This window comes from Haliotis rufescens, unplaced genomic scaffold (assembly GCF_023055435.1).
Source record: "Haliotis rufescens isolate VD_foot unplaced genomic scaffold, xgHalRufe1.0.p SCAF_25, whole genome shotgun sequence".
Classification (NCBI taxonomy): Eukaryota; Metazoa; Mollusca; class Gastropoda; order Lepetellida; family Haliotidae; genus Haliotis; species Haliotis rufescens.
Genome location: NW_025963946.1, coordinates 6647879 through 6672019, shown reverse-complemented (window position 1 = coordinate 6672019; position 24141 = coordinate 6647879). Strand labels below are relative to the sequence as shown.

At 42.7% G+C, this 24141-nt stretch overlaps 1 protein-coding gene across 1 annotated transcript; it reads right to left on the bottom strand.

Moving 5' to 3' along the window:
* Nucleotides 1-4270: 4270 nt before the first annotated feature.
* LOC124150044 (proline-rich protein 13-like) lies at nucleotides 4271-11414 on the bottom strand. Its single transcript, XM_046521930.2, has 4 exons — nucleotides 11261-11414; nucleotides 10289-10584; nucleotides 7708-7824; nucleotides 4271-5869 (listed from the first exon to the last, which is right to left on the bottom strand). The coding sequence occupies exons 1-4, from the start codon at nucleotides 11271-11273 to the stop codon at nucleotides 5831-5833; spliced, it is 465 nt and encodes a 154-aa protein (XP_046377886.2). The 5' UTR covers nucleotides 11274-11414; the 3' UTR covers nucleotides 4271-5830.
* Nucleotides 11415-24141: the final 12727 nt, after the last annotated feature.

The following is a 24141-nucleotide window of genomic DNA, read 5'->3' as shown; positions in this document are numbered from 1 at the left end:
CAATCCCTGACTTAGTAAATGAATCAATGTATCATCTTGGTTGATACTTGTTGATGAATCCATTTAATAGTGTGACTGAGTGATGTTTAACTCTGCTTTAATGTTAGAGAACCACCACGTTGAGTCAAATTGACGGGGAAGAAATCATAAAATGAGGCACATCCTAGACACTCCCACTTTGGTGGAAGTTTCGAAATGGTAGTATTGTGCTGAAATAGGTTTGCGTAATAAGAAGAATCTGAGATCATTGGGTTCTGTCACGCCTGTGGCATACAACTCTGCTCAGCAACAGATATAGACGAGTTGGCGACCAGTTGCCCCATCACTAATAGAATTATCATTCAGAAGCTGGTTGCTCAGCTGGATATATTCTATTGAAAACAATAAATTATTACAATATGGCTACTGAGGTGATATTTTAAAAATAATAAAGGGGTTTCATTATTTCAGCTACATGACATTATTATCTTACCATATTGCACTGGTAACTGTTTGATGGGTGTACTAATGGAGTTTGAAGAACCATGGTTGGTGCGTAACGGCCTCTGCTCCATTATTTTTAAGGAATGGGGAGTCACTCGGACATTCCCCTGTACGAAGTAGTCACAGTAAATGAGAGACAGACAGAAACAAATGCATCTTCTTTTTTACGAACTTTCAAGGATTTGAAACCTTACAGAATTGTTGAATGTATTGATGCGACTCTTGAATAGATTATAGGATTATAAGTCGTGACGCATGTTCACTAAATGAGTAAATATCTCCGGGTCACAAATCTGTTAGATGTTCCCAGGTATAGTTAAAGCGCATATTCCCGGGGAAGTCCCTGGCTGACATTTGACACGGCCGTATTATAATGACTGAATGTATGTCTCAGTAACATAAACAACGATAACAGAGATGCAGATTTACATGAACACGTCTGAGGGACGTCCTACACGTCTGGTACGTCCGAGGGATACAACTCTTCCAGCGAAACACAACGCTGCCTTGTACAAGCTGGCGACCAGTGTCCCCATTATAAATGAATTATCATTCAGAAGCGTTCCTAGTAAGCTGATTGCATAGAATGGTATGGCTATTTTCTTTTGCAAGGGGGTGAGGTAGGGCACGGTTGATGTTTTATTAGTACCGAAGAGAACCCTTCAAAAGGTGAGGTGAAATGGGCTTTAATGTACGTATATAACGACGTGCATGCAAGATGTGTGTGTGTGTGTGTGTGTGTGTGTGTGTGTGTGTGTGTGTGTGTTTGTACTAGTCTTGACTAATGTCGAGTTTATAGTACTAGCCCACTGAGATATCATGCCGCAGTTTAACATGGATACCCCACTCAGAGATTGTAAACTGATTCCGAGCCGACCAATCCTCGTTTTACCCCTTGATGCAGGCTACAAAAAGTTCTTTCTTTATCATTTTGGTATGACGCGACCGGTGATCGAACCTCCGACCTTCTGGTCTCCGGGTACACGCTCCACCACTAGACCACGGAGTCGGTCCACAGGAACTCGTTATTGGTCAGTAAATAAAATATATACCCCCTATATGTAAGTAGAGAACTTACATAAGGGGTATATATTTTTATTTACTGACCAATAACGAGTTCCTGTGAGACGGTCCTCTTCAGTTGATAAGATAACAATCATCATTCGTTTTAGAATCGTGATTCATGTTCATTGAAAGATACATACCGCCGGGTCACAATATAACATGACTCAATCGAGACTGGATATGAAGGGGAAGTCCCTCTCCTATATCACCAAGTGTTTGCTAGTGTTGACTATCCGGGCAACAACACTTCTCGGCAGTGAGCAGTGAGCAGTATATGTAAGGTTTTTCTTTCTTAATATTGACTGTATTGATTTTTCCATCACAAGGGATAAATATTTCAAAGTGTCCTCTATAAAGGATCTTTTTAATCAAATCTGTGATCATTTAATCATCGGGTTTTTAAAAGAAATAGAATTAATAGATAAATTTTGATAATAATATGTATAGTATAAAGTAAATGAATTTTAATTTGGTGAAATGAAATCATAACTGAGATTGTTGGTGGCTGTATCTTCACAGGGGGTTGAAGTATCGTAAAACAATTGTCCCCCTGGGAAGGTACGTAAGTCCAGTATTATTCAACGTATCATTTCCTTTCTCTGTGCTTTTAATCGTAGTATTTTTGTTGATTTTAACTCTTTGGCTAATCTGTCTGACAATCGCCAGTGGCCAGAGGGATGGTGTAAATCCTGCTGGGGTACCATGTAGGTAGCAGAAGTACCGTAAGTCCCCATGGTCCCTAGTATGGTGGCCTAACTTTGGTTGCTGGCGATCTACAGCCCGTTTTTATATTGTATCGTTTATATTGTATCTGATTATTTTATTGCTCTAAAACTAGTTTTAAAATTATAATTTGTGATATATTGCTGGTTGTTGTACTGTCCTTCGATGACAGCTTTTAATATATAATATAAATGCCTAACTTGTTCAACCTAGTTCACATCGCTATATGGCTGAAATATTGCCGATGCGATGTAAAATTTAACTCACTCACTCACTTAATATTGACAACATGCGTTGATTAACATTGTCTTATCGATTGGATTTAATTTTGTTATATTTTGTTCTTCCTGTTTATTACGTACACATCAATAACACTATGGGCGCATATATATATATATATATATATATATATATATATATATATATATATACTCACACGCAAAAAAAAAGCAAGTCGAGTATGCAGTATACATGTTATTTATTTTCAACAGTAAAGACAAGAAATACTAATAGGGTAAGATTGACAAAAAATTGACTGAAGACAGTTTAATGGATTAAAAGGCAGATGACATAATTGTTTTTTTCAAATGTTAAGGGCTGACACAGTTTCAGGTCAATACCCAAAATGTCAGTCAATACCCGGTGTGACCACCATTAGCATTGATCGCTGCCACACATCTCCTGTACATTGAGTGGATCAGACGATATGTGAAGGCCCTAGGGATCCTCCTACACACATCCAGAGCAGCTGTGCGTAGTTCATCGGCAGTTGTAGGGACTGGGCGCACATTGTGCAGACGCCTTTGAACATCATCCCACAAGTGTTCGATGGGGTTCAGATCAGTGTTTAGGGTTGGCCACGGTAGAACACGGATGTTGTGTTGTTGCAGAAAGGCCATGGTAGCTCTGGCAACATGGGGACAAGCGTTGTCCTGCTGGAAAATGTGTTGTTGATGTTGTGCAAAAAATGGAACAACGTGGGGTCTGATCACTTGGTCGATATACCGCTGAGCAGTGACGCCGTGTCCCCGACCTTGACCAACATTCAGAAAGCACATGGGTCCAAGTCTCGCATTAAGTCCAATCCCTGCCCCTATCAGGACGCTAGGTCCACCCCATGGATCCCTTTCCACAACGTTTCTGTCAGCGAAACGAGCACCTTGACGCCGCCAAATTCTGAGTCTTCCGTCTGCATGGGAGACACAAAAGCGACTTTCATCAGAGAAGATGACACGCCTCCACTCACGATGACGCCAACTGCGATAACCCTGTGCCCACTGAAGTCGTGCTTGTCGATGCCGTGGTTGGAGAACAGGACGACGTGCTGGTCGGCGACATCTGAGGTTGTTGGAACGGAGACGTCGGATCACAGTGTCCCGGCTAATGTGTCGATTACGTGTTCCTATGGTCTTTCGATTTCGCGAGAAATGGGTGCATGATACCCACATATTCATTGATATGGTGCGTTTTGGCGATTCATTTTTTTATGTAGCGTTTTTAAACAGGGCTTCCAAAATGCAACCAAAAATATTGATAACAACATCAGGCTTCACTACATGCTAAAGCTCGTATCAATTATGGTTCCGTGTTTGTTACCTTTTTGCTTAAAACCACTTGCGTTTCTTTTGCGTGTGAGTATATATAAATCATGTTGGCGTTCGCCCACTTCGAAGAGAAGACAGATAAGAGTCATGTCTTCAAGTTTAAAGTGTATGTAAAGCGGGAATGTTCTGCACATAATGTGTGGCGATAATGTTAAGGTGAGGTAACTCGAGTGCACAATACTTGAGACTTCATTTGAATAAACTGGTCTTTATTTGTTGTAATTTCTTTGTACCAATCCCATGGAACTGAAGTCGGATGCTCTGTATATTTGCTTTCATCACTGACAAAAGAGTTGGCTTATCAATGTTCCTATTCATGTTCACCCCAAAATGAAAAACTTTTTAAATGAAATCCTCCCCTCTCCCACCAAGGGAACAATGAAACAACTACTTCATTTGAATAAACTGTTATTTATTTGTAATTTCTTTGTACCAGTCCCATGGAACTCTAATATATGCTCTGTATATTTGCTTTCATTAGGGACAAAGGAGTTGGCTTATCAATGTTCCTATTCATTTTTACCTCAAAATAAAATAAATAAATAAATGAAACCCTCCCCTCTCCCACTAAGGTAACAATGAAACAACTAAAGAATATACAGATGTATTTGTCAGGAGGCCTCCAATGTAATCACATGTTGGGTCTTGGGGAGTGGCGGAGGAGGTCTCCAATGTAATCACATGTTGTCTGCCCAGAGTGGCAGGGGAAGAGCAGGAGCAGGTCCCGGCTCAGTGTGGGTCTTGGGGAGTGGTGGAGGAGGTCACCAATGTAATCACATGTTGTCTGCCCAGAGTGGCAGGGGAAGAGCAGGAGCAGGTCCCGGCTCAGTCGGGGTCTTGGGGAGTGGTGGAACAGGTCTCCAATGTAATCACATGTTGTCTGCCCAGAGTGGCAGGGGGAGAAGACGGAGCAAGTCCTGGCTCAGTGTGGGTCTTGGGGAGTGGTGGGGGAGGTCTCCAATGTAATCACATGTTGTCTGCCCAGAGTGGCAGGGGAAGAGCAGGAGCAGGTCCTGGCTCAGTGTGGGTCTTGGGGAGTGGTGGAGGAGGTCACCAATGTAATCACATGTTGCCGCCCAGAGTGGCAGGGGGAAGAGCAGGAGCAGGTCCTGGCTCAGTGTGGGTCTTGGGGAGTGGTGGAGGAGGTCTCCAAAGTAATCACATGTTGTCTGCCCAGAGTGGCAGGGGGAGAAGCAGGAGCAGGTCCTGGCTCAGTCGGGGTCTGGGGGAGGGGGACATGTGCTAATACTAAACACTAATGACAGCTAGAGATCGACTGATAATTACAAGCTCTGTCCTCGCTTGTGAATTCAGAACATTTGTACAGACCCTGATACTGCAGTGATCTAGACTTGCCAAGCATTATAGACTTGCATGGGCTGTATTGGATTATTTGTTTCAGGGTCTGTATGACAGACTAATTTGCGGCTATCCTTTCTACACATTGCTTCAGTACAAGTCAGTGGTATCATTCGCACAAAGTTCATGCACGCAGGATTCATAGATAACGACGGGTCAGTGTTACACCTTGTCTGTGTTACCCTGTACAGCGGCCGTGTGTATTCACGGGAGATAAAGGAACGTGGTGTTAGGTGAAGTGGGGTCTGACGTCCCGTTTAAATTCATAATCTCATTGTCGGTATATCTCATTATAAAATTTATTTTTTCATGATCACTTTTTCATGTCTTGAGCTTTCGGAACAACACATGTGGCATTGTAACGAATCTGGCACTGGACAGAAGTTTTAAGAAACCAACTCGCAAAATCACTGATTCACATGATCATCAACACGCGTCAGTGTGCGCATTTCTGGTTTCTGATATGCGTACAACGGTTATGAGTTGTAGTAGACGCGGGCGATAAACAGTAAAGAAAAATCTTGACCGTGGCACGATTAAAAATCACATAGACTTAATTGTCAATATAAGGAGATTTTGTTTTTTTTCCGGGTTGTCTAGAAGAAGTTATGATCGTGATGGTGATGTCCATGTTTCTGGAACATAGACAAGATTGCATGTACACAATTAATAATAGAAAGGACAACTAGAAAATATATGTTAACAGGTAAGATACTTACAGCCTGAGACAATAAAGTTTGTTTGCATGTTGATGAAGTCGAATAAGGGCGATTTTCGGCTTTGAAATATTGGTAAAAATATTAGATATGTACATATGGTTAATAACTATCACTTCTTTTGCCTAAGCTTGCATGTTTTGGACATCTGGCATGATATAATACATAAGTATGGCTGAAATCGCGAGAGTATATAAATATGGGCAAGTAAAGGTTATCTTAATTTCTTAAACAAAATGTATTCCGTGGGCTGAAGGGTATGTGTGTGTATGTGTATGTGTGTGAGAGAGAGAGAGAGAGAGAGAGAGAGAGAGAGAGAGAGAGAGATAGAGAGAGAGAGGGAGAGAGAGAGTGTGTGTGTGTGTTGTTTTAGGAAGTAATCGAGTCTGGACAGACAATCCAGTGATTGATAATACGAGCAACGATCCACGCCATAGGTTTTAACCTGCATAGGTTTTAACCTGCACTTCCCATTGGTTCCCAATTCAGACGCCTATACCGTATCCTTAGTATATATTGTACAATGATATAAAATATAACAACCCAGGATCCTATACGTGGAAAGGGAGATAATCCAGTTCAGCTCCTCCGTTGAATTTATGGGTTAGAGAGTGAGACGATATAAACATTGTATCCGACGCATAACGAGTGAATGGGAGAGTGGACAAAAGTATTTAGGCGTTTGTAGAAATACTGCTTCCTCCCAGGACAGGTGAAGATCCGGGGTAGAATAGGTCTTCAGCAACCCATGCTTGCCGTAAAAGGCGGCTATGCTTGTCATAGGAGGCGACTAACGGGATCGGGTGGTCAGGCTCGCTGACTTGGTTGATGCATGTCATCGTATCCCAATTGCGTGGGTCGATGCTCATGATGTCAATCACTGGATTGTCTTGTCCAGTCTCGATTATTGCAGAACGCCGTCATGTAGATTGAATATTGCTGAGTGCGGCGTTAAACAACAAACAACAAACAAACCAGGTTGAGTCCTCAAATGTAGTCCAGGGCAATTACACTGCAATAACTGCGTACGCCACAGTTGCTGAACCAACATGGTGTGTGTGTGTGTGTGTGTGTGTGTGTGTGTGTGTGTGTGTGTGTGTGTGTGTGTGTCAGATAAGACAACGTCTCCAGCAACGTATTCTGTTTGTATGAGGCGACCTAATGGAAGGTTACTTGGTACTTGTCTTCGTACCCTAACGTCGTGGAACGTGCCTCATAATATCCGTCATTATCAAGTATCGATTATTTACAAGTTGTTGTCTAATAGATTGAAATTTGCTGAGTTCGCTGTGATCTAAGAAAAGAACAAATTGATCTGTAACTCCCTATGTACGAAGATAAACCATGAAGTGAGTGAGTGAGTTTGGTTTAATGCCGCTTTTTACATTATTCCAGTTATATCGCGGCGTGTCAGTTTAATGTGGGAGGAAAGCCCGAAGTGATGCAGGTCTCAGATGTTTACCACTTCGGTGAAACCCACGAGCACGGGTATGGTGCTGACAAACCTAGAAACATAATTGGGGCGAACCGGGATTCGAACCCACAATCATAGGTTTCTGGCGTGCCCAAGGGACGCAACTCTGCACAGCGAATCGCGTCGTCTTAGACGACTGGGCCACCTGTGCCCCCATAAACCATGAAGTTTGCTTCAGCAGAATAAACAGAGAATCTTATCTTTTGATATCAAATATATCAACACGAATCGATAAAAAACTCCGAGGCTTGCCCACAAAGCGCTTAACATTCCTAGAACTTACCTCTTTCACGATGATCCTCTCATTGCCGAATCTGTCCTCCTTGACCACCACTTTGTGCCCGAACCCGTCATTGAACACGGCCTTGTTCTGAGGGGGGTGATGGTGGTGGTGGTGATCCTGTAGGAGTTACAATGAAAACCCGTTAGACCGGGACCTGTTGATCTGGAATCTCGTTTTGGGAACACTTAATCGAGAAACCGTTAGTCTGGGAAACCTTAATCCGGAAACTGTTAGTCAAGGAACACTTAATCCAAAACCGTTAGTCAAGGAACACGAAATCCAAAACCGTTAGTCAAGGAACACGAAATCCAAAACCATTAGTCTGGAAAACACTTAATCCAAAACCGTTAGTCAAGGAATATTTAATCCGGAAATCGTTCGTCTGGGAACAGTTAATCCGGAAACCGTTAGCCAAGGAACACTTATCCGGAAACCGTTAGTCTGGGAACACTTATCCCCAAACCCTTAATCTGTGAACCAACAATCTGGCACAATCCGGAAACCATAAATCCGGGAACGGGTTTTTCTGGGAACACTTAATCCGGAAACTGGGGTGGGGTTGGGTGGGTGTTTGGATTTTGCCCTCTTGATATGGGGCCCTTTAAATTCCCATCACCTCATGGCTTTGATAAAATTTCAGCTTGACATTCCTTTTGGTACGTTATCAATTGGGTTTGAACAAGGGTTACGTGACCTGAAACAATTACGTTGTACATATATTTCAGTGTCTGCAGCAGTTTCGACATGTGTCTGTGTCAGTGTCGGCACGTGTGTGTCAGTGTCGACATGTGTCTGCAGCAGTGTCTACATGTGTCTTCAGCAGTGTCGAGATGTGTCTGTTGCAGTGTTGTCAAGTGTCTGAAGCAGTATCGACACGTGTCTGTATCAGTGTCGACATGTGTCTGCAGCAGTGTCCATATGTGTCTGCATCAGTCTCGGCATGTGTCTGCATCAGTGTCGAGATGTGTCTGCATCAGTGTCGACATGTGTCTGCAGCAGTGTCGACATGTGTCTGCATCAGTCTCGGCATGTGTCTGCATCAGTGTCAAGATGTGTCTGCATCAGTCTCGGCATGTGTCTGCAGCAGTGTCGAGATGTGTCTGTAGCAGTCTCGGTATGTGTCTGCAGCAGTGTCGGCATGTGTCTGCAGCAGTTAGGCATGTGTCTGCAGCAGTGTCGAGATGTGTCTGTAGCAGTGTCGAGATGTGTCTGAAGCAGTGTCGGCATGTGTCTGCATCAGTGTCGAGATGTGTCTGCAGCAATGTCTACATGTGTCTGCAGCAGTATCGACATGTGTCTGCAGCAATGTCGAGATGTGTCTGTAGCAGTGTCGAGATGTGTCTGCAGCAGTGTCGAGATGTGTCTGCAGCAGTGTCGGCATGTGTCTGCAGCAGTGTCGACATGTGTCTGCAGCAGTGTCTACATGTGTCTGCAGCAGTGTCGAGATGTGTCTGCAGCAGTGTCGAGATGTGTCTGCAGCGTTGTCGGCATGTGTCTGCAGCAGTGTCTACATGTGTCTGCAGCAGTGTCAGCATGTGTCTGCAGCAGTGTCGAGATGTGTCTGCAGCAGTGTCGGCATGTGTCTGCATGTGTCTGCAGCAGTGTCGAGATGTGTCTGTAGCAGTGTCTACATGTGTCTGCAGCAGTGTCAGCATGTGTCTGCAGCAGTGTCGAGATGTGTCTGCAGCAGTGTCGGCATATGTCTGCAGCAGTGTCGAGATGTGTCTGTAGCAGTGTCGAGATGTGTCTGAAGCAGTGTCGGCATGTGTCTGCAGCAGTGTCGAGATGTGTCTGCAGCAATGTCGGGATGTGTCTGCAGCAGTGTCGGCATGTGTCTGCAGCAGTGTCTACATGTGTCTGAAGCAGTGTCGAGATGTGTCTGCAGCAGTGTCGGGATGTGTCTGCAGCAGTGTCTACATGTGTCTGCAGCAGTGTCTACATGTGTCTGCAGCAGTGTCGGCATGTGTCTGCAGCAGTGTCGACATGTGTCTGAAGCAGTGTCGGCATGTGTCTGCAGCAGTGTCGACATGTGTCTGCAGCAGTATCGACATGTGTCTGCAGCAGTGTCCAGATGTGTCTGCAGCAGTGTCGGCATGTGTCTGCAGCAGTGTCTATATGTGTCTGCATGTGTCTGCAGCAGTGTCGAGATGTGTCTGCAGCATTGTCGGCATGTGTCTGCAGCAGTGTCTACATGTGTCTGCAACAGTGTCAGCATGTGTCTGCAGCAGTGTCGAGATGTGTCTGCAGCAGTGTCGAGATGTGTCTGTAGCAGTGTCGACATGTGTCTGCAGCAGTGTCGACATGTGTCTGCAGCAGTATCGACATGTGTCTGCAGGAGTGTCTACATGTGTCTGCAGCAGTGTCGACATGTGTCTGCAGCAGTGTCAACATGTGTCTGCAGCAGTGTCGTCATGTGTATGCAGCAGTACTGACATAGATCTACAGCAGTGTGGGCAGCAGTGTCTACATGTGTCTGACATGTTTATGTATCAGTGATAACTGCGACTTACTCCAATCCCCTACCATAACCTTTACAACAAAATGTGTCATGAAGAGTGACCTAAAACCATCATAAACTGACCTCTTTCACGATGACCTTCTCGTGGCCAAATCCATCCCTCTTGACCACGACCTTGTCACCACACTGGTCTCTGAACACCGTCCTTGACTGACCATGTGGTCCGAACCCCTGCGTGTACGTCGTTGTGGTAACCACGGGTGGTGCGGGCTGGGCGTAGGGGTAGCCCGCTGGGGGTGGGGCGTACGCCCCCGCAGGATATTGTGGAGGGTAGGCACCTGCTGGATACTGTGGAGGGTATGCTCCGGGTTGGGGTGGGGGAACGTTACCCTGGGGGTAGTAGGGATTGCCTGGGTAGCCTGAAAATATTGTAATCGTATTAGATCATGTTGTACACATTCCATTGTGGATTCAAGGGCCATTTAGTTGCCTCTGACACAGTTTGCTGGGGACCCAGAATTTCCACGGGAAGACGAATTTCTGTTATGTAAAGCGATATTCACCTCCTTCATTTGTCAGAGTGTGTCAGTTTATATCAGTGAGATATAATAATCCAAACAAAGACATGTTTGTCCTTATGTGTACCTATGTCCCTTTGTTTATTTGTATGTTTTACGCCGCACTCAGCAATATTCCAGCTATATGACGGCGGTCTTTAAATAATCGAGTCTGAACCAGACAATCCAGTGATTGACAACATGAGCATCGATCCACGGAATTGGGATCGGTTACCTGCATCAACCAAGTCAGCGAGCATGACCACCCGATCCCGTTAGTCACCTCTTACGACAAGCATCCCAGGATTGATCCGTGAAACGGGTTAGAATTGGTCCGCATCAAGCCGTAGTAAGCGGCGATTAACCGGATCGGGTGACCAGATTCGCTGACTTGGTTGATGTATTTCATCGTATCCCAATTGTCTAGATCTATGCTCTTGACGTAAATCACTGGATTGTGTGGGCGGACAGTCTAGAATATTGTCGACCATACGTTCGGAGTTCGGAGTTAAACAACCAACCAACAAACAAAACTTACCTGGATAGCTCATAATTACTGCTGGATCGCTCCTCCTTCAATTGATCAACTGATGCGGAATGAGTTGTGTCAAATCAACACAGCCCTATATAGACAAGAGGTCATCATCTTCACGTGACGTGACGTCATGCGACTGGGATCAGGGACGTTATCGCAAACTCCTCTACAGTGCTGAGGTGACACGTTATCGCGGCAAAAGAGGAAGCAATTACTGTGTGATGAGCTTTAATATCACCACGCAGACATTGTCCTGCGTCGCAGTTGATAAAAGCGAGATAAACTGTTGCCGTTATATAGTTTATGTTGATAGTGTTTATATCATATCGTACAAGATCACATTGTACACATTCCATTGTGGATTCAAGGGCCATGTAGTCGCCTCTGTTGGGGACACAGAATTCCTACGGGAAGACGAATCCGTTCTCTTTATGTTTGTTTGTTGTTTAACGCCGCACTCAGCAATATTCCAGCTATATGACGGCGGTCTGTAAAATAATCGAGTCTGGACCAGACAATCCAGTGATTGACATCATGAGCATCGATCCACGCAACTGAGATCGATGATATGTATCAACCAATAACACGCACGCCAAAAACCCATGCTTGCCGTAAAAGGTGACCATGCTTGTCGTAAAAGGCGGCTAACGGGATTGGGTGGTCAGGCTCGCTGACTTTGTTGATGCAAGTCATCGATCCCAATTGAGTTGATCGATGCTCATAATATTAATCACTGGACTGTCTGGTCCAGACTCGATTAGTTACAGACCGCCGTCATATAGCTGCAATATTCCTGAGAGCGGCGTTAAACAACAAACCAACCAACCTACCAACCAACATCAAATAAGTTCATACTTTGAAGTTTACACTGTTTCTTTCATGCTGATTGGCTGAAGGGGTATAGTCACATGATCGGATATTTGGCGTTCACACACCTGTGAACGGACTATAAAATTTCACACGATGTGAACATTTTTTGTGTGCAATTAATCGTGTGAACTTTTGCCGGAACTTCTTTCCGGGGTTTCCCCGAACTCTCGATCGGTGTTTACGATCAACTCGTTTTACTATTTTCTTTTTAATCCCTGCATTTATCAGCAATATAATAAATTTGGTATTTTTGCCTGGTCTTGTAACATTTTCATCTGACTTATTTATAAATAAATGCTTTGGCTCTGGTGATTGATGTCGTTTAGCTGCTACATGAAACAAAATGGATTGTCCTTGCGGTGATTCGGATATGGAATGGCTATCTTTCAATACTAATAACGCAAGTGAAGAAATTTAATTCTCTGAAATTACTGAGGTGAACGAAATCGATTTATTGAGCGATATTGACTTTGACGCCTTGTTTTCGGAAATGAGAGAAATCTAGCACCAATGAAAATAATGTCGTACCCTGCTCAGATGTGGCCGCTGACACAGAGCAAACGCGACTGCTCGTGATCAATCCCAAACTAAAACCCGATTTACTATCGTATCGGGAAAAAAATCTAAGAATCAGAGAAACCATAAAACATAAAAAGGTAAGGAGAGAAACTTAAATTTAAAAAAATTAAAAAAATTGCCTACCTGTTTTATCGATTGGTCATCGGAGACGAGAAAATATCCGTAGACGGAATTAGAAATCTACTATTCCGGTTTCTGAGTTGGCCGACCTTCTCCGTGCATTCTAGGGGCACAGTAATAAAGCTGGCATCAGGTCATACAGTAGGTCCATCTCAGGTGACAAGAGTGAGTGAGTGAGTGAGTTCGGTTTAACGCCGCTTTTAACAGTATTCCAGTTATATCGCGGCGTGTCAGGTTAATGTGGGAGGAGAGCCCGAACTGATGCAGGTCTCAGACGTTTACCACTTCGGTGAAACCCACGAGCACGGGTATGGTGCTGACATACCTAGAAACATAATCGGGCCGAACCGGGATTCGAACCCACAATCATAGGTTTCTGGCGTGCCCAAGGGACGCAACTCTGCACAGCGAATCGCGGCGCCTTAGACGACTGGGCCACCCGTGCCCCCTCAGGTGACAAGAAACACCAGCTAAGCAGAGTATTACAGCACACGCGACAAATCCCAAACTCCAAATATAACACATCCTGACGTTGAAAATTAACACAAAACACACAAGTTTCCACCAGTCCATTCCGCACCGTCCGACCTAGTTTGCGATTGTCCAAACACAAGCAACACATTCACAAATCGGTGATATTCCCAAATTGCTAGTGCCATGAGAGGTTTCACGCGTCGGGGTGTTTTCCATAAACGTCATTTTCAACAGCACTAAGTATAAATTTCATCGGACCCGTGAAGATTCCGGGGTAGAATAGGTCTTCAGCAACCCATGCTTGCCGTAATAGGTGACTATGCTTGTCGTAAAAGGCGACTTACGGGATCGGGTGGTCAGGCTCACTGACTTGGTTGCCTCGATCGATGCTCATGATATTAATCAATTGATTGTCTGGTCCAGACTCGATTATTTACAGACCGCCGTCATATAGCTGGAATATTGCTGAGTAGGGCGTTATACCAAACCAAACCAACCTCAAGCTCCCGTTCGATTTGAAATGCACCTCTTTGCAAACTTATGTGACATCATATATAAATCCGCGCTTGAAGGTTGACCTCGCCTCGGTGCATCGAGGTCATGTTTATATTTTTGTTCAACTTCCTGTAACCTATTTTTAAGATTTGATTTATCCCAAATATTGGTTGTAAATTTGTTCAGAGAATGAAATTATGTTGACATATTTCTAGATTATAGTGTATATATTCAAAGAACTATTTTCTTAGTGTTACTGAGTATGAGTGGGGAAACGTATGTGACCGAGAGGCGGCAATTACCGACAAAATAACATTGTTGCAATGTTCTTCGGCGAAACCAGAGGACTTCAAATTTAAGCAAACATTGTTACGATATTATTCGGCGAGACCAGGGGCGGTATTCCCAAAGCTTCTTAGAAATTTTATTTAGCCTTAAGAAATCTTAAATCCACAAAGAAATCTTAGTTTCCATAACAACCAACTTAAATTTTAAGTAATTTCTTAAGTTATATTCATATAGCTTCTCAGTGCTTAGTTCTTTGCTTAAGTTTAAGATACCTCATGGACTTACCCGTGAAGATTCCGGGGTAGAATAGGTCTTCAGCAACCCATGCTTGTCGTAAAAGGCGACTAACGGGATCGGGTGGTCAGGCTCGCTGACTTGGTTGTTGCATGTTATTGATCCCAATTGCGCGGATCGATGCTCATGATATGAATCACTGGATTGTCTGGTCCAGACTCGATTATTTACAGACCGCCGTCATATAGCTCGAATATTGCTGAGTGCGGCGTTAACAACAAACCAACCAACCAACCATCTTAAGTCCTTAAGGATTGTCTTAAGACATCCAATATGGCTGCCATAGGTATTGTACAAACCACCGCTAGACGAGATGTACTGCAAATATATCCTGACAAAGAACTAATCAGAGGATACAGGTTAAACAAAAGTGGTATTGAATATGTGACTGCGTTAATTGCTGATAAAATATGTCCTAGCACCTCTCGTTCTCATCCCATGACAGGAACTGAAATGAAAAGGTTGTAGCAACGCTACGTTATTTTGCTACAGGCAAAATGCAATTATCCAACGGGGATGACTTGGGTCTTTCCCAATTGTCGGTCAGTCGAGCGATAGAGCAGACAGTGTCAGCTTTGTCCGACGCCGATATAGCATCCCAGTTTATTCACTTTCCGACAACGCAGGGTTGCATTCGTCGGAATCAAGCGGCGTTTTACAACATCGCTCACTTCCCTGGCGTTGTTGGAGTGATTGATGGATCCCATATGCAGATTATTGCACCATCCGTCGTCGAACCCTCGTATGTAAATCGTAAACAGTACCACAGTATTAACACACAGCTTGTATTTGATCCAAACAACATGATAATTGACCTTGTTGCGAAGTGTCCAGGCTCCACACACGACTCGAGAATACTCACCGAAAGCGGACTTCATATTTTATTTGAACGACACATCGTGCCAGCCGGATGTCACCTACTTGGTTGGTTGGTTTGTTGTTTAACGCCGCTCTCAGCAATATTCCAGCTATATGACGGCGACCTGTAAATAATCGAGTCTGGACCAGACACTCATGCAGTGATTGAAATCATGAGCCTCGATCCACTAAATTGGGATCGATGACATGCATCAACCAAGTCAGCGAGCCTGACCACCCGATACCGTTAGTCGTCTTTTACGATAAGCATAGTCGCAAGCATGGGTTGCTGAAGACCTATTCTTCCCCGGATCTTCACGGGACACACTTCAATTCTTAAATGTCTCCCTACAATTGTTAAATTACATGGTGTCGTGGATGGGGTGTGACATTATGACATCATAAGTATGACGTCATTCATATGTCATTGCCAGTTACACTGAAGAGCTGTCATGAGACAGTGAAAGTACTATGTCTGAAGACCCGGGATAGACAAGGTCTTCAGCAACCCATGGATCGGGTGGTTAGGGTCGCTGACTTGGTAGATGCATGTCATTGATCCTAATTGCGAAATAAATTCATTTTATATTTGGTTGTATAAATCAATAACTGAGATTGTTAGTGGCTATATTAGGGGGTAAAGTAGTGTAAAATTATTGTCCCCCTGAGAGGATATGTAAGTCCACGTCTTTCAAAGTATATTTATTTAAGCCACGTTTTTTATCGCAGTATATATATTCCTTTAAATTGTGGCTAAATTTGTCAATTATCGCCAACAGCTGAGGGGATGATGTAAATCCGGCTGGGGTCCAACAGGTAGCAAAAGTACTGTAAGTCCCCCTGGACCCTAGCATGGTGATCTACCTTCAGATGCTGGCGATCTATAGCCCTTTTTCTATATTGTAATGTTTCATGACTATTTTGTGATGTCTTTTTATTGTTGTATGCTAGTTTGAAACATTAAATCTGTGATATTCTAGTAATTTTACTGTCCATCGCTGACATGTTCTTATTTGGATTAAATATATGGATAAATACTGTATAACTTCTCGTCACGATATGGCTGAAATATTGCCGATGTGACGTAAAGCATAAATTCACTCATTGCGTGGATCGATGCTCATAATATTAATCATTGGATTGTCTGTTCCAGACTTGACTAATTACAGACCGCCGTCATATAGCTTGAATATTGCTGAGTGCGGTATAAAACAACAAACCAGACCAAAAAATTCTAGTTTGTTAATTTGCTTTGTTAGTTATTGTTTTTTTTAAATTTTAAACTTTCAATTTCAAATACAAGTTTTTCTTTGTTCAATGATTTCATGGAAGGCTGATGCAGGCACTGGCACGTCGTCCTCTCTGGCAGGTGGAACACATTGGCCATGTCTTCAACTTCACCGCTGACCATGATCGGACTGTAACAAATGAGAACATGATTTGTAAAATATCTATTAGAAAGAAATATATATTTATCATTTTTTTATTCTGAGCCTTGTGTTTTGTGTTTATACAAACTTCTCTATCCAAAAGCAAATTTGAACCAAAGTGCTTTCGACCCAAAATCGTAGGCGATTGTGTTCCCAAGAAAATAATATAACTACATATTTCAGTTTATTGTCATATATATACATTTACATCATAATGGTAAACAAGAGTATATGTGATAACATAATAAAACATTTCAAGTTCATAAGGTGAACTTATGGAGCTTGTATGAGATCCATCACAATATAGTTTTTTACTAATTAATGCAGAGGAACACCTTGATTGGTGACCCGTGAAGTTCCGGGTGAGAATAGGTCTTCAGCAACCCATTCTTGCCGTAACAGGCGACTGTGCTTGTCGTAAGAGGCGGCCCGTGAAGATCCGGGGTAGAATAGGTCTTCAGCATCCCATGCTTGACGTAATAGCAACTATGCTTGCCGTAAGAGGCGACTAACGGGATCGGGTGGTCAGGCTCGCTGACTTGGTCATTAAGCTTAAACCTAACAGGTCAGTTCATTTTCCTTTTGTTATACACTGGCCAGAGACAATAAAATAGAGGGACGGCAGACAAGATTTCATAAAAACTTTTTGAGATTTGAGTACAACTGTAATGTAACGGTAACCTCAGTTTGACAATATTTATGTTTCAGTTTTGAGAACTTGCAACAACAGCCTTTCTTTGAGACACAGACTGATCACTGCCTTCCTGACATCCAACAGCTCCATTTGCGGATCCGGCAGGCAGCTTACTATTGAGAGATTTGGTGTGGAACGTTTCTCCCATGATGATGCCATGATGCAGTACTACACCTCCTTCAGAGATTATCACTCTTTCAAAATTTTAATTTTATTTTAGGACCCGTGAAGATTTCGGGGTAGAATAGGTCTTCAGCAACCCATGCTTGCCGTAAAAGGTGTCATGCTTGTCGTAAAAGGCGACTAACGGGATCGGGTGGTCAGGCTCGCTGACTTGGTTGATGCATGTCATCGATCCCAATTGCGTGATCGATGCTCATGGTATTAATCACTGGATTGTCTGGTCCAGACTCGATTATTTACAGACCTCCGTCATATACCTGGAATATTGCTGAGTGCGGCGTTAAGCAACCAACAATTGCGTGGATCGATGCTCATGATATTAATCACTGGATTGTCTGGTCCAGACTCGATTATTTACAGACCGCCGTCATATAGCTGGGATATTGCTGAGTGCGGCGTTAAACAACAAACCAATCAACCAGTGAGGTGGCCTAGCTTTGGTTACTGGTGCCCTATAGCCCGTGTTTTAAAACTGTATATATACATGAGGTTGTTATGCCCAAATATGATTCATAAATTGTTTTGGAATGTAACTTTGTATTCATGAACAAACTGTGTATATATCAACTTGGTCTCGTAGCTATATGGCTGAAATAATGCCAATGCGACATTAAATTTTAACTCACTCACTCCAATACAGATTGCAAATATCCATTTAATGATACTCACCGATAGTTATTTAGTTTTGCACCCCAAAAATATATGTCGTAGAGAAGTGCATTTTCGTCAAGTTGATATTAATGATTATTATCTGTAAAAGCTGACATCTGATGTTAAACTAGATATTATTCAACAAGATATCAAAAAAATATTTCAACTCTAAAACAGTTCTTCAGAAATATGATACATGTGGAATGGATGAATGGAAGTTTGTTTGTTTGTTGTTTAACGCCGCACTCAGCAATATTCCCGCTATATGACGGCGGTCTGTAAATAATCGAGTCTGGACCAGACAATCCAGTGATTGGAAGGGATTCACAACACTTATATGAGTGTTTATTTTTGTACATACATTTAGTGCAGCTTTTACTTATTGAAAATTAATTCTTGTTGAAACTGGTTGCAAAGACAAGCTGCGTTATTTAATAATATAATAATATTCTTGTTGATATATTCAAATAACTTAACGATGACGTTGGTTAGTTTGGTGGTTTGTTTTCTAACGCCGCACTCAACAATATTCCAGCTATATAACGGCGGTCTGTAAAATAATCGAGTCTGGACCAGACAATCCAGTGATTGACATCATGAGCATCGATCCACGCAATTGGGATCGATGACATTCATCAAACCAAGTCAGCGAGCCTGACCACCTGATCCCGTTAGTCGCCTTTTACGGTAGGCATGGGTTGCTGAAGACCTATTGTAAACCTATAGAAAGAGAGTTCTGTGTTGTGATTGGCTAATTTGGGTCACATGACCAAATGTCAAAGGGTGAAAATATGATTTGCATTCCCTGAAGCAAGCGAACGAATCATTGTGTAGGAATACATAGTTACTCAGCATTTTTTCCATACTAATTAACAATGGACGCAAATTGAAATACAAAATTAACATTCATTACAAAGATTTTGATTTTCTCTATTCATGGGAAATTATTGGGATTTTAAATTTGTAATATCAAAAGTGAAAAAAATGTACAAAAGATATGCAAGATCTACATAAGAAACAGTAAAAAGCAGTTAACAATGATCGTGTGTACTTTCATTCAAGGACCTTCACCTCAGAGAAATTACCAAATATGTACAACAAATATGTTGAAGTTTGACATCACTACCGGTGACCGAGTTTTACAAAATGGCGTGTTGACTGTCAACAGTGCGCGGGATTTTACGAGGGGACTTTCGTTGATTCAGGGTTCGTATATACATAAATGTGACATGTAAGTAATCAGAAACATTCTGACAATCTGTGTACTGATTTTTGTTGTTGTATTTTTCATTGAAACCAACGTAAATAGTCAGAAATTCCGATAAATACCGTTGTCGTTGTGCGTGATTTTGCGTCAGTCATGGCGTCACACAGGACGGGAACTTCAAGTTCTGTTGAAAATATCAAATTATTGCAATGTATATATGTTTAATTCCCTAATTCTTCCTACGATTCTCTTGCCGTGTATATTCTGAAAATGCAGATCTCGAGCCAATGTACTCAACGAATAGACGAATGGCTTTGTTTACATTTCCAACAAGTGCAGTTTTTACAGCGTCCGTTCTAACACCTCATTTATTTTGCTTCATTACATTTAGACAATTTGTATTGGTGACAAAGACCATTTGGCATTTGATTCTAAAATGTATGAGGAATTCAAGGATGTAGGTATCGCAGCTGAAATATACGTGATGGTATTTGCGTCTCATTACCGGTGTACGTTAAAACCAAAAGCACAATCACCATAGCAGCAACAGAACGTTCGATGTTGACGCATCACAACCGAGAAAGTACGAGGTGTTAAAGAGTGCGCATGTTTTTTTTCTAAATAAAACAATAGGTTTACAATATTTTCATTCGAGCCCCTCAAGCTAACGCTTTCGGGTCTCGAGATGAATTTCCAAGATGCAAATACTCGATAAAATCCCGGAAATAGACACACACATAGTAATTATCTTCTAATTCTACCCCGGAATCTTGCTGAGTACGGCGTTGAAAAACAGAGAAACCAAACCAAAACATTCTTTTTAGCCAGCCCTAGTTAACGATGACATAATGAATGGTCATTATGATTGTTTTCAAAGCTGTGATGTCAAACACTTGTAAAACAAGTGAGAAATGGTTGTATTCTGGCCAGTATTAAAACAATAGCTATATCACACTTAATAAGTTTCAAGTTTCTTATTCTGTAGTTACTAGTACCTGATAGGCTGAGCTTATGACATATTTTTACAAGATAATTTTAGCATAGGATATAATCAAAGTAGAACTTATCAGCTTCGTCTTTAGTTTGCGCCACACCAGGCCAGTCATGCATCTGTATTTGGTTGGTTTGTTGTTTCACGCCGCACTCAGCTATATGACGGCGGTCTGTAAATAATCGAGTCTGGACCAGACAATCCGGTGATTAATATCATAAGCATCGATCCACGCAATTGTTGGTTGTTTAACGCCTCACTCAGCAATATTCCAGCTCTATGACGGCGGTCTGTAAATAATCTAGTCTGGACCAGACAATTCAGTGATTATTATCATGAGCATCGATCCACGCAATTGTTGGTTGGGTAACGCTGCACTCAGCAATATGACGGCGGTCTGGACCAGACAATCCAGTGATTAATATCATGATCATCGATCCACGCAATTGTGATCGATGACATGCATCAACCAAGTCAGCTAGCCTGACCACCCGATCCCGTTAGTCGCCCGACAAGCATATAGTCACCTCAATGTTCTGTGAGTGGTATTGATTAGCACAGTCTAGAATGAAAGAAAAGTATGATATGTGATCTATGTATACGTAGCTGGACTATTGGAGTGCGACGTTAAACAGCAACCAATTGCGTGGATCGATGTTATGTCAATCATTGGATTGTATGGTCCATACACGATTATTTTAGACCGCCATCATAATCACTGGATTGTCTTGTCCAGACTCGATTATTTACAGACCACCGTCGTATCGCAGGAATATTGCTGAGTGCGGCGTTACACATCAGACAAACTAAGCTGAGAAGACCAATATAACTGGCGGGGAGCTAGCAATCTCCATCAGGATTGCTCCGATGTCCGATGAGACCCGTGAAGATTCCGGGGTAGAATAGGTCTTCAGCAACCCATGCTTGCCTTAAAAGGCGACTATGCTTGTCGTAAATTGCGACTAACGGGATCCGGTGGTCAGGCTCGCTGACTTAGTTTGATGGATGTCATTGATCCAAATTGCGTGGATCGATGCTCATGATGTCAATCACTGGATTGTCTGGTGCAGACTCGATTTATTTACAGACCGCCGTTATATAGCTGAATATTGCTGAGTGCGGCGTAAAACCAACCAACCAACCGGATCTATGAGTATGATTCAGCATCACACACCATCTCTTCTATCTGTCAAAATTACATCCAGATTGTGATGCATTTTTCCAAGGTCCACGAAATACAAACAAACAAACACATTAGTCAAACTTCTTCATCCTTCGCGTCCCCGCCTCCTCAAATGGAAACATAGCTTGAACAGAACCATCTTAACAAGCCTTGTCGGGTCGGTGTTCTCTAGATGTCCAAAGTAAACAGATATTTTGTCAATATCTCCTTTCTCAATACATGGTTTATGGTGTAGTGATCTCCCCCCATTCGCAAAATACGATTTACAGCGAGATTCAAACATACTGTTTGTATAAACTCTTTCAACACCAGCCAACCAGAGTTATTTCCCCTTGGCACACCAAGTTCCCACCAGCATTGAATGTCTGTACACCAAGTTCCAAGAGGCTTTTGAAGATTCCGGGGTAGAATAGGTCTTCAGCAACCCATGCTTGCCGTAAAAGGTGACTATGCTTGTCGTGAAAGGCGACTAACGGGATCGGATGGTCAGGCTCGCTGACTTGGTTGATGTACGTCATCAGTCCCAATTGCGTGGATTGATGCTCAGGATGTCAATCACTGGATTGTCTGGTCCAGACTCGATTATTTACAGACCGCCGTCATATAGCTGGAATATTGCTGAGTGCGGCGTTAAACGACAAACAAACCAAACAATCCAAGAGGCTTTTCAATTAAAATTACACCACTCTCTTTAAACCCTTCTTGTATATTTATGTTTGGGGCCATACCAACATGTTACCTATCACTGTAATGCCAAGATTGAGTAGTATTAAAAGAAATAAATTGTTTTTATTAATTTTGGAAATTAATGAATAAATGTTTTAATTTCTACCATTCTTGAAATATAGGTAATCACAGGTTGTTGGTTGGTTGGTTGGTTTGTTGTTTAACCCCGCACTCAGCAATATGACGATATATAGGATCGATGACATGCATCAACCAAGTCAGCGAGCCTGACCACCCGATCCCGTTAGTCGCCTTTTACGACAAGCATAATCGCCTTTTACGGCAAGCATGGGTTGCTGAAGACCTATTCTACCACGGAATCTTCACGGGTGTCAGCACTAGATGGCACAGGTGACTGTAGGAACTTGATTGACAGGCGTTGAACATGTGGATTATCTCCCTTTGAAGAGTCATTATTCTTCACCTAACGTGAAACAAAATAACTTTTTTAAACACTTTGATGACGAATTGTCACTGGTACCTGTAGCCACTGGCCAGTGACCGTTACCATCCAAGCGCTCCCGCTCCAACGATGTCGCTGATCTTGATCGACCTGTATGGTTCCTGTCCTGACGAAACCCACCAATCAGTTGATGCAGCAGCTCAAGCCTGAATGCCAGCATGTCACGCTTCCGTTTCCGATCAGGTGTGTGGTTGATGAACCTTTTTTGGTACCTTCATTGAGATAAGCATTGTATGTAACAATTTCCCTCAACACGTCTGTACCACCTCATAGTTTTTTTGCTCTTATTTTGACGTGTATTTTGGTCGAGCCTATCCACCCCGCCCATATACTTTCCATAAGCCTGTACACCTGGTGTGCTGTGGATGATCTCATGCGTGCCGTCGTTCTTCCTCATCTTGGCCGTCAAACCGTCTTCCTCGGGAGGGTGCGCTGTGCTAAGATAGAAAACAGGCTTCTTATCTTTCCACATTTTTGCAACGAAGTCTCCAGCTCGCCAGTCGAAGGTCCCTTTCTGCAGACGATTTGCGTCTCTACCTGGAGGGAGATCTACGGCGGGGTAGCCCTTCCTGTTGGTACGAGCTGTGCCACACAGGTACGTCTCTTTCTGCAACAGATAATCACCAAGGGTAGCGCTAGTATAAACGTTGTCAGTGTAGATGCCATGACTCTTGTTCCTTATGTTTTCACACAATTTGACAACTACCTGCCCAGCAAGGCCCAACTTGCGGTCAACTTCGGTGCCATACTTACCGGCATAAACGACAAAGTTCCAACAATAACCTGTGACCGAGTCTGCCAACACCCAAATCTTCACTTTGTAGGCTTGTCCCTCATTTACTGCTTGATGCTGAGCATGCCCTTGAAAGGAACCATCGCCTCGTCACTGATACTTGCTTGTGAAGGTAATGTCTCTGAAATGCTGACCTCATAATATCAAGAATGTATCTGATCTTGAACAATTTCTGCACAAATCTGGACCTAGAAAAAACTTCAGTAATTGGAAACTGTAACCAATTATAACTGGAGCCAGTACATTTCATCTCTGTCAAGCCTACCATCCATATACATCAAAACACCATAAAAAGCTTTCATTTCAGCCATAGTAACATCGTGCCACTCACCTTTATTATACCCCCGACAAAATGTCGAGGGGTATATAGTTATACCAGGATTCCGTCCGTCCGAAAACTTTGTCCGCGCGATTTCTCTTGAACTATTCAGTGGATTCATCTCAAACTTAGTACATATAATCTGTGTCATATGGAGGGGTGCAGTCCAAAGAAAAAAATTGTATTAATTAATTTTCCATTTTTTAATGAATTTTTCAAACCCTAACGTCCGTCTGAAAACTTTGTCCGCGCGATTTCTCTTAAAC